Here is an 11,984-nt window from a genome sequence, read left to right on the forward strand (position 1 = left end):
TATACAAACTGGAAAACCAAGTTAAAGGATACCATTAATAAAATATTAGTTCAACCATTAAAAATGTAATTTTCTATTATGCATGTATGTATTTTCGTCGTGCATTATATTAAAAGTACAATAATGTTTTAATTATGTACGGATATTACATTTTAGTGTTTATTTCTGTTAATAATATTTTTGTTAAGGGCTTAAGTAGCTAATTAGGATATAAGGAGACACAACTAAAATGTCCTTTATTTCACTCTATTTAATTTTCTAGTTCATGTAGAATATGGTGAGCTCATTTTAACAGGTTGAATATGTTCATTTTGTTATAGTTGAAACCACTTTATCATTAATTTAGTGGTTATTAAGAGCCCGTTTGGATTGGCTTATAAGTTGGGCTTAAAAATTGTTTTATTTTGAGTGTTTTCCGTCAGCCTTAAAGTCATTTTGTCTTAAAATAAGCTCAAAAAATAATTTGACCCATTTTAAGCTTTTTATCTAAAACATTAAAATTCGAAAAGCTTGTACATAATAAAAAAAAATAATTTCTGACTACCCTAACTTATTTTTCACTTTATGTTCGCAAATGAACTTTTTTATAAAAAGCCAATCCAAACGGGCTCTAAGTAAATACGTATTCTTGGATTGGTCAAACGAAGCTGAAAAAACGATTTGGTCAAAAGGCGCCTATTGAAGTTGGTTTTGTTGGAAATAAAGGTTACACAGCTTAAATTCAGAAACTTGAATTAGAATTAAAAGTGAAAAGTGAACGCAGCCATAAAAGTGAAAAGTGAACGCCTATTGAAGTTGGTTTTGTTGAAATACTCTCTCCGTTCACTTTTACTTATCCGCTACACAATCGTACACTTCTTTAAGAAATAATAAATAAAATGATAATTCTACTAACGTATCCATATTAATTGGTGCGTATATTTTTATTGGATTTGAAAAATAATTTGAAATGAGTATTTAATACTATGGGTAAAACATGAAAAAATAAATTGTCTTGATATGCTAAAGTGACAAGTAAAAGTGAAAATCTATTTTTGAAATACTGGATAAGTAAAGTCAACGGATGGAGTAGATTTTTAGGCATATTTCTCTTTCTCATGCTTATTGTGTCTTCAAATTAAACCAATACGATGGCCAACTTTGACATGTACCTATAAAATAGGAGTGATGCATTATCATGCTCTTTATTGCTGTAGCTTGGTATCTAGAAGCACTAGTTTGCCTTTTCAGTCAAAATCTGCACAAAAGCTTCCATATAGCCACAAAGCAACAGATTTATATTTATTTACACACACACAAAAAAAAAAAAAAAAAAAAAAAAGGGGTTCTTCGGTTGGATATTTTGCCTCGTACATGGGAAGTTTCCAACGTTTTGGCCGTGAAATTGGACATCAAATTCATAATCCATCAATTCATACTAGTATTTAATTAAGAGTAAGATTGTCAAGTCAATTAAAGAATCTATTGTAAATAATATTTACTAAGTACTCCCTCTGTCCATTTTCACTTTTGACTTAGGACAACCCCTTCAGGCAATTTTTTGCGCGGTTTGTCATCCATACAGATTGATCTTTAATTTTTGTCCCTCAAATTCTTTGGTCTTTAATTTTTGCCCCTGCTTCTCATTTAATGAAAATTTGTGGGTCAAAGTATCCTTATTCGCTGGTCTACGAAACCAGAGATTCTGGGTTCGATCCCCGACAGAATCGAAAAAAGAATTCTCCTTGTCAGACAAAGTTACATAGAAATTATGCCTTATCCGGCATAGTTCTATAAAAATGAACTTATCCGGTATAAGTTGTGTAGTAACTACTTCGCTCGGCATAAGTTTATAGAAACTTTGCCTTATCCGGCATAAGTTCTATAGAAGTGAAGTTATGCCAGATAACTTAATTTCTACAGAACTATGCGGGACAAGGCATAGTTTCTATGAAACTTTGCTTGCGAAATTAGGTCATAGATCCGAATCTCTTTTTTTGTTTTTTCGATGTCAGGGGTATTTTCGGCCATTTTTTTGTTACTTAAAGTGCGCAAGGGCAAAAAGCAAAGACCTCATGATTTGAGGGGCAAAAATTAAAGACCACCCCCGAATAAGGGCATTCGTGCAAATTGCCCCCCTTAAGGAGCTATAAATAGAATAACAATTTTAATTACTATATCACCCCTAATTATTACTCTCTCTATCTCAGTTTATGTGATACACTTTCCTTTTTAGTGTGTCCCACAAAGAATTATACATTTCCTTATTTGGCAACAATTTAACATTAAACTTTACCTTTTACGCTTAACGAGATAATTTATAACTACACAAATATCTTTGATTTGTTTTAGACCACAAGATTCAAAAGTCTTTCTTTATTTCTTAAACTCCGTGTCCAGTCAAACTATATCACATAAATTGGGACGGAGGGAGTACTAAGTATCTAATGATGGGAATCAATAAAACATAGTATTTTAAAAGTTGTACAGCCACTAAAAATTTCTTGAACTTTCCAACCCCATAATTAATAATGAGAGTAAAATAACTATGAAATAGTAATTATCTCTTGATTTTCAAACGGGACAATTAAAAAGGAACAACTATTTTAAGTATATATGACAAGTAAAAATGGACCAGGGGAGTAATTTGTAAGGGACCGGGCAATTCACACGAATGCTCCCTATATTGGGGTGGTCTTTAATTTTTGCCCCTCAAATCGCAGGTCTTTAATTTTTGCCCTTAGGCACTTTAAGTAACAAAAAACTGACCGAAAATACGCCTAACATCGAAAAAATAAAAAAAGAAATTCGAATCTATGACCTAATTTCGCAAGCAAAGATTCATAGAAACTATGCCTTGTCCGGCATAGTTCTGTAGAAATTAGGTTATCCAACATAACTTCACTTCTACAGAATTTATGCCGGATAAGGCAAAATTTCTATAAACTTATGGCGAGCGAATTAGTTAGTACACAATTTATGCCGGATAAGTTCATTTCTATAGAACTATGCCGGACAAAGCATAATTTCTATGTAACTTTGCCTGTCGACTTTGCTGGGGATCGAACCCAAAATCTCTGATTTCGTAAACCAGCGAGTAAGGGTACTTTGGCCCATAAATTTTCATTAAATAAGAAGTAGGGACAAAAATTAAAGACCAGTGATTTGAGAGACAAAAATTAAAGACCAGTCCGTATGAGGACAAACCGCGCAAAAAATTGTAAGGGACCACCAGTGATAATAATATATGTACGCAAATGAACTTATCATTAGGTGCACAAGGGCCAAGGGGCCAGTAAAGGAAAAGAGAATTCTTATATTCCAGCATCCAGTTCCTTTGTTTTTACTTTCCCAACTAAGCAGGTTAATTACAAAATGAAAACTCCAAAATCCTAGGGCAAAGAACATATTAAATGCTATGCGGAAAAGGGTTTGCCAAAAATACCCCTGAAGTATTAGAAATGACTCACAAATTCCCTTCATCTACCTATTGGCCTAAAAATATTCTTAACCTATTTTTTTGGCTCAAGAATACCCCTCAAACTACACCCTTAACTTGATTACTTTTTTCAATTTTAAAAATCCACGTGGCTTATTATGATTGGCCACATATATTATTTAATTTGAAAAAATAAACTCACCTACTTTTAAATCCAAACCCGTTAACCCAACCCGTTACTTCAATTCCTGGGAAAACTTAACAGGTCACTCTCTTTTTCTGCAGAGTTGAGGATATCAAACTAGAAAATTTATAAACTCACAAATAATGAGAAGAAAATGAGCTCTTGTTCAGACAATTAGTTTTTCCAAAGCAAATGATTTGAAGAGGCAGCTTCTCCTTGGATAACTTCTATATGCAACTAAATTAATTAGCACAATGAGAGACATCTTGCTCTCCTATGTGGAAAGATAGAAAATAATTGGCTTGTGTACACATATTCCAAGCTCCCGCCCTCTATGGAAACCAAAATCATAAAGCCATAAGTAAGAAACCAAATTAAAAAGAGAGAACTACTTAAAAGACGTGCGTGAACAGTTAAATATGCTTGGAAATACTAGAATCACTGGACTATCAAAAAATTAGATTGAGAAGCAACTGCTGCTATATTGTTATGGTCTGCGGAAAAAGAAAGTGACCTGTTAAGTTTTTGGGGAGACTGAAGAAACGGGTCGGGTTAACGAGGTTGGATTTTAAAGTGGGTGGGTTTATTTTTTAAATTAAATAATATATGCGGCCCGTCATAATAAGCCACGTGACTTTTAAAATTGAAAAAAAGTGATCAAAATGTCAGTTTGAAGGGTATTTTTGAGCTAAAAAAAATAGGTTAAGAGTATTTTTAAATCAATAGGTGAATTAAGTGTATTTGTGAGCCATTTCGCATACGTTAGGAGTATTTTTAACCCTTTTTCAAATAGTATGTAATATGATGCTCCCAACAGTTTGCCACAGAATCCTTTATCATTATAACGTACGCAAGGAATCATAGTAAGGCATGTTGTTGCTTCTATCGTTTAGTGCGTCAAATTACACAAATTAAATCTAAAGCAAAAAAGAAAAGAGAGAGAGATATCTCCTTTTTCCGGCCTTTTCACACGTTTGACCGGTCAACTAAAAATAATGACAGTTGTTAGCCAAATATACACTAACTATATATAAAAATGTATATTTGTCGGTTATTATTTTGGGTGGCGGCTATACAGTGTAAAATCCATTTTTTACGCTATAAAATTACTTGGATAGCCACAAGCTGTTAAAATAGGTCTAATTAATACAAAATTATTTACAGTTTTAGTATATACAATTAAATTATTAAAAGCCCCATATATAGCAGAGTATAAAGTACTTAATGTGTTCCCCACATATCAAGTAAAGGTTCAAAACCATCCCTCTTAAAAAAAATACTCCTCTGTTTTGATTATCTGGCATCTTTCATTTCTTGAGAGTCAAATTTGACTATTCTTTAAAGCTAAAATAGATTAAATCAATTCAATATTTTAAAAATTAAAATTTATATATTCAAAACAATAGAAAAAAAAAATTATAAATTGCAATGCTTTTGATCTCAATATGATGAAAAAAATACATTTTAAAATATCCGTAAAGTTCACATAGTTTTGAATATCAAAAGACGAAAAATGTCGCATAAATTAGGGCAGAAAGAGTAAAAGATCATCACTCCAACCAATTACATTGAGTCCTTGGATTTCCGAAATAGTGTAAAAAGAAATGCTTCGAATCATTCTTTGTTTGACTCGGACCTGTTCTAAAAAAGTCAAGGTATTTCGAATTGTTAACCTGAACTTTATTTTCTAGTTCTATTACGATTCATTATTTGTATCTAATCGGCTTCTCTTCTTATTTAATTTTTGTTTCAATTTCAGCATATTGATTTATGCTTAGCCTATTCTTTTCTTTGCGTTTTTCTTTGTCGTACCTTTCATAGATTCATAGAGGAATTCCACCAACCACCCCTATAAAGCTATAATGTAGTAAAATCCAGGCCAAAGCAAAAACCTGAAACAGAGTTAAAGGATTCCTGATTCCTTCTACATCTCTTATTTCTTGAAACAAAACAGAGAAAATCGTAGCAAACCTATTCTGGTTTTGTCCCCTTCTTCCTTTGAGGGAGAGAATTATACATGGATTGTAGTGGAAAGTTATGCAAGGGCATTTGGGGGTCACTGGTATTGCTAGGAGTTATGTGGTTACTGTTGGTTGGAGATATGAAAAATGGAGAAAAAGAGATGAAATTAACAGTATTAAATGCTCAAGATCATCATGTTATAGGAAGTATGAAAAATACAAAAGTGATTCGAACTGAGAAGAGAAATATTCATCCCAAGATCGACTTCATAAGTAAAAGAGGAGTTCCAAATGGTCATGACCCCATCCACAACAGGTATGTCTTCAAAAAATATTCTTGTAGCTTTGTACTTATGTTTCCATCATTTTGTTATAACAATGACGAAATCAGAAACTTCACTCAGGGTGTTCAAGATCAGTTTGCACGATATAAGGTATATTTAACATAATACAAACTATGATTTTATGATGAAGATTATTAATTTACCACTCTTAATTCACCGGCTGTAGCTTATTGCCTCTGTTGCATCGACTCATGTTTTATTTCTCGATGTATTGTTCCTGGCCTCTCTATCCCATGAATATAAAAGATACATTATTCAGACTACAAGGTCTAAATTTTGATTATGGATATTAATTAGTGCTAGTAGCTATGTTTTGAGTTAAGAGTAGGATCGTAATGCTTAACTGCCTTCAGATTTTATGGGCGTTACTATTTAAAGATATTAAGAACAACTTTTATTTTCAAACCATGTTCTATTTAATTTAGAGAAAGAAAAACAACTAAAGCTTATTACAACCATACAAAACCTTTTTGTTTTCTGCATTTACAGGCAATTAACCTTTTCAAGGAATCTCTTCTTTATTACATTAAAACTATCATGAAAATCATATTACCTTGCATTTTGAATAGCATCATCATTTGACTCATATCAATCAATCACTCTCCACATCCCAATTTACGTGCCGGTATTTGACTGGAAATAGAATTGAAGAAAAAAATAGACTTTTGAAAATTATGATCTAAAACAACCTATAAACATTTGTGTGATTATAATATCATTAAAGGTAAAATAGTAAGTTTAAAATTAAATTGTTTATAACTATAGAAACGCATTATTCTTTTAAAAGTTAAATTGCTTATAAAATGGGACGGAGGAAGTAAAAACCATTACTAGTGAATATACGCATGAATCTGAAATATACATTTGTTTTGATGTTCAACAGAAGAGCTGGAAGTTCTCGTCCTCCGCCAGGTCAATCTTCCAAAGGAGAACTTGGCAATCCATGAAACTAAAGGCATCGAATGATCGTGGGGAGTTTTTCCTACCTTCTAGTTTTCTATTAAGGAGAAATCTCAACATATTGTTTGATGAAAAATTCAAAATTCCATGAGCTTTTACATTTTTAATTCTATATATAGAACTTTTTAGAAAATATGGGGAGATCAGTAGAGACTAGATATAGTTTGTTTTACACGAGGAACTTCGAGGGAAAAAAAAATCACTTATGGGACATATCAGAATCCCAGATTAGGCTTTTCGATACCAACTTCACACATCAACAGGTAAAATTCACAAATACCAATTAAGTCACTGTAAATAAAAAAACAGTTACTATCATGAAATTTAAAAAATGTCATGGAGTTTCATTTAATTTGTGAAATTTGAAGCTCATGACAGTGAATATAAAATAGGGTTGTTGAGAACTTTACATATTAGCAGAAGTGATTATATAGGTAAGTCTTCTTAAAATGCAATGTTCCGTATTATTTTGATCATTGGTGTAATTTATTATAGCTACTTATTCGGGGTAGAAGTGATGGACGTGACAAATCTTATATGGCATGAAGAAGCCAAAAGTAATAAAATAAATAGAAGAAGAGATAAATGGGATCTAGAACTTAATGGAGAATGTTTAACAGAAATTGCATATTTCATTGTCTTAGGTAGAGACGAATCCAGGATTTCAAGAGGATGGGTTCATCAGTAGTTATGGGATTTTTTTATTTCTTTTGCCTTTGGTTCGTTGCAGCTTAGCGCCTATGGGGTTGTTTGATTTCTTTTGCCTTTTGGGACTTGGGGAATTAGAAATAAAGGGAAAAAAAATCATTGGATGTAATATAAAAAAGAAACACGTTTTTTTACTTTTGGGTAATTTGAATTATAGTAGAAGAAAAAGAATTTAGAATACTATAAAAAAGAAAGTTAAAAAGCTGCTTTAAAAAATAATAGCATAAAACGTGCAACAGCTCTGGTTCGATCCCAAGACCTTGAGGAAATAAACACAACCCCTAACTAGTGCTGCACTTGGCCTGGTTTGACCATGTGTTCCTTTAGTTAATATTACATATATTTTGAGAATTATACACATAATATATCGAGTTTAGTCGAGTGACCATGCGTTCACGTGACCCAAATTTTATACATGAAGTCGCCTCTGGTCTTAGTAGCCACGCATGCACTTATATACAGTACGATTCCCGGTCAATTACTTAGTAGCTTTTGCTTTTATAAGAAGTTTTATGCTTTATGGATTGGCTGATTTGATTAAGTAGCAACATGAATTCCAGAACTAATGCAAATCTTCCAGTTAAAGGTTGCATGCACTTATATACAGTACGATTCCCGGTCAATTACTTAGTAGCTTTTGCTTTTATAAGAAGTTTTATGCTTTATGGATTGGCTGATTTGATTAAGTAGCAACATGAATTCCAGAACTAATGCAAATCTTCCAGTTAAAGGTTGCAAAAGCTGAGGGAAAACAAAAAGGTAGGGTTAACATCTTTGTGTTAGTCCTTTTCATTTGATTCTTTATATTTGGCGGTGGATGTGAAACTGTTTTTGTCTTAATTTGGTCCATTCAATGTTTATACGTGTCACGATCCATTTTCACTACCTCGTGCGGGCACCTATCTTTTCCACCACGGTAAGCGAACCATTATCCCAACAATCATAAAACATAAATAAAGCGGAAGAAGATAGAATAACGTAAGTCTCCCGATAATAATATAAAGAAAATGCGGAAGTAAATGAAATCCACCCCAGTATCTGGTTTGGTCATACAAGAGCTTCTAACTAAATACTCCAGGTCTGAATAATAGTAGTACATAAATAGTCTCAAAAATCATGTCTCAGGTTGGAAATAAAGACATAATAAAAGGAAGAGTCTTCGAGAGCCGAACGTCCTTATGCTCACTCCCGAAGAGACTCGAGTCGGCAATCTTTGAATATCGCCCACGAGGTAGGTGGATCCCTTCGGTACTATACATTCATAAAAGAATGCAACAAGTGCAGGTCAGTACAAACAACAAGTACTGGTAGGTATCATAGGCCGACTAAGACTAGCTAACGTATATAAAGACAACAAAGCAAGATAAACACGTAAACCAACAAAGTACAAGTCAACACGAATCCATATCCACGGTACAAGTCATCACCTATGTTATAGCATCTAAACCCAACTGTGCCAAGTCTCAGTATAATCAATTCGAACCAGTACATCACAGTCATATCACAACACTCATCACCTATGCTATAGCATCTAAGCCCAACTGTGTCAAGTCAGAGTATAATCATTCTGAACCAGTATATCACAGCCGTATCACAACATATCACAGGAAACCAAAAGGGACAATGCAATGTAATAATGTATGTATGATGAATGCAATGCATATGCACCTTACACATGTACTCCGACGATGGAACATCACATCTTGGCAGCACAATCCTATGGGGACCCGCGAAGTCCATGTACCACTCACTCCGAAAAGTGACCTCGGATCACGAGCACTCTCTTAATCTCGGCAAGAAATCTCGGGCATCGTACACTTATTCGTTCCCGGCAAGAAACCTTGGGCAACGTACACTCAGTTGTTCCTAGCAAGAAATCTCAGGCAACGTAAACTCAGTCCGCTCCGGTAAATGACCTCAGATCACGGACTCTCATCATTCTTTTACAGTCTCCGGCAGAAACCTGGGAGGCTACACTCTCTCACTTATCATCATCAGTAGCATAACCATGCAATATCAATGAATCATGGAAATGAGCATGGATACGATACAATGTAATAACAACAACCAATTCAATCCCAAACAGTACCACACAGGGCACACAAGTAATATCAATAATAAGGCTACATAATAAGCCACAATGAAACCATAATCTCATCTCAATACCAATCAAGAAAAGTACCACAGTATCATAGTCATGATATATCACTAGTCACGATTACCCAATGTCTCAACGTGATAACGAGCCAATAAGTAAATCGAATAAGATAAGTAAATCAATACAACGGGGTGGCTAGCCCCTAAATCATACAACAAGGCCCAACCTAAGATAATATACAGCCCAACTTCATACCCGAAGGTTTACATGCATTCTTCGATAATATCATCTAAACATACGCTTCGCTAATCAAAGTCTCACCATAAAGTAAACCATAACTTATCTGGAGAGCCGAAAAACAAAGTCTCCAATAATCAAACCGTAGTCTTTCCCTTCCTTTGAGCCTCAAGATAATGAAAGTCTAAACATATTCGAATCACGAAATTAGAATCAAGAAGAACATCATTCAAACCTTATTTCTATTCAAGTCTCAAATCCTAACCCATGGAATGGGGTTTATGAACTAAAAAGGAGAAATTAGGGATTCTGAGCTTAAACATGAAATTCATACTCTAGGTGATCAATTTCCATCAATTAGAAACTATATTAACTCATGAAATACTCAAATTCGGATTCTAGGTGAAACCCCCAATTTTGGGTATAAACCCTAACTTTCAATCTCACAAATTTGTCACTAATAATGAAAGAATCATGTTTATATAGTTACTACTCAACAAATCCATGCTTAATAAAGCTTAATCCACCAACAAATCAAGGTTTTATGATTAACAACTTATTCAAGAAAGATCCCCAAAAACCCTGTCTTATTCTCCAAGTTCTATGGAGTTACTAGTATGAATTCTTAATTAGGAAAGGTAATGAAAGAGATTGAGATTAGAGAACTGACCCTGAAGAGAAATATGACCGAAACCTCTTCACATCGCCTCCAAGATGCTAAGGAAAAGTAGTGTAAGGAATGGGAGGAAATAAGGGTTTCCAAAGGCATTTAAATCGGAAAATTGCCCGTCGTCCGCCTTTGCGGTCAATAGGTGGCACCATTATGGTGGTCAAAAGGGCCCTTGGTGTTGCACCTCTATGGCGGTCAAGGGGCCGCACCTCTATAGCGGTCAAGGAGCCGCCCTAGCGGACCACCTGACACCAGAACTTTCTGGTGTCTTCCAAACTTGAAATCGACACCCGAAAGCACCCCGGAACCTCCCCAACACAAACCAAATATGCAGATATACATAAAAATGCACTACAAACGTGATCATGGCCTCGAAATTCCCAAAGGAGATCTCGTTGACCAACCCCCCAACGACCTAAAAGCAACTTTCCAACCCAAGTCCCAAAACGCAACCGAGCGCATTGGGAACCAAACCAAACCCACCAATCTGTCACAAACGATCATCCGGACTCTCGGAATCAATAGATTTTCAAAAAAAGTCCGTTTACCCAAAAGTCAACTATGAGTCAAACGATTTTCACTAAAAAGTCAAATTTCCCAAAAATCACGTCAAAACTCAAACTGATGCCTAGGGAACCATGCCACCTGTCCTCGCAGGTCAAAATGGTACTAATAAGGCTCTGGGATGGGTCAACGAGGGAAAAATGGTCAAAAACACAATAACGACCAAATGAGTCGTTATAATACGGAACCAAATTTTAAGATTCCTAATTAATCTCGAGCATGATCAGTCACAATTCAATTTTTGTTTGATGCATTGACGGTGCAAAAAATATTTACAAGACGAGACTACATAATAAGGTACGAGTTTAAGTTCTAACCTAATAAAAATTGAGAAATTGAGCTGTGTCAGCTCAATTGAGAAATTGAGCTGTATCAGCTCAATTGAGATGATTTTACACAATCGTCTTGCATTCAAAAGCTCAGATTTATAAAAAGAGAATTGAGATATTATTTCCAACTAACTGTGCACTGTTACATTGTGTGTATCTTTATACAAAACAAAAACCGACTCTAGGTAGTTAGAATCAGAGGCGAATTTAAGATTTCTAGAACATAAGTGCACTAGTTAAAAAAGAAGGAAAAAAAGTAACAAGTGGGAATTAATCCCTAATCCTCTAGGTAAATAACTGAGCATTCAATCAAGTGCACCATTTAGCCTTTTTGGAACATGGGTGCCATCAGTTAATATTATATCAATTTTTGAAGAAATGTACAAAAAATATCTAGTTTTATGGGAAGACCATGTATCCACATGCCTCGTAATTTACATGTAAATTCGCCCCTGGTTAGAATTCCAGAAATGTCCTCCAGTGTGAATGCCAAAATTACCCTCTAATGTAA

The 11,984-nt window shown here is 34.3% G+C and overlaps 1 protein-coding gene across 1 annotated transcript; it reads left to right on the forward strand.

Moving 5' to 3' along the window:
- The first annotated feature begins 5,317 nt into the window (after positions 1-5,317).
- On the forward strand, positions 5,318-7,153 carry LOC132060804 (CLAVATA3/ESR (CLE)-related protein 25-like). The gene is made up of 2 exons (XM_059453721.1): positions 5,318-5,879; positions 6,791-7,153. Exons 1-2 carry the CDS (start codon positions 5,620-5,622, stop codon positions 6,852-6,854), a joined length of 324 nt encoding a protein of 107 aa, XP_059309704.1. The 5' UTR covers positions 5,318-5,619; the 3' UTR covers positions 6,855-7,153.
- The last annotated feature ends 4,831 nt before the right edge of the window (positions 7,154-11,984 follow it).

The sequence above is a fragment of the Lycium ferocissimum genome, chromosome 6 (genome assembly GCF_029784015.1).
Source record: "Lycium ferocissimum isolate CSIRO_LF1 chromosome 6, AGI_CSIRO_Lferr_CH_V1, whole genome shotgun sequence".
NCBI lineage: Eukaryota > Viridiplantae > Streptophyta > Magnoliopsida > Solanales > Solanaceae > Lycium > Lycium ferocissimum.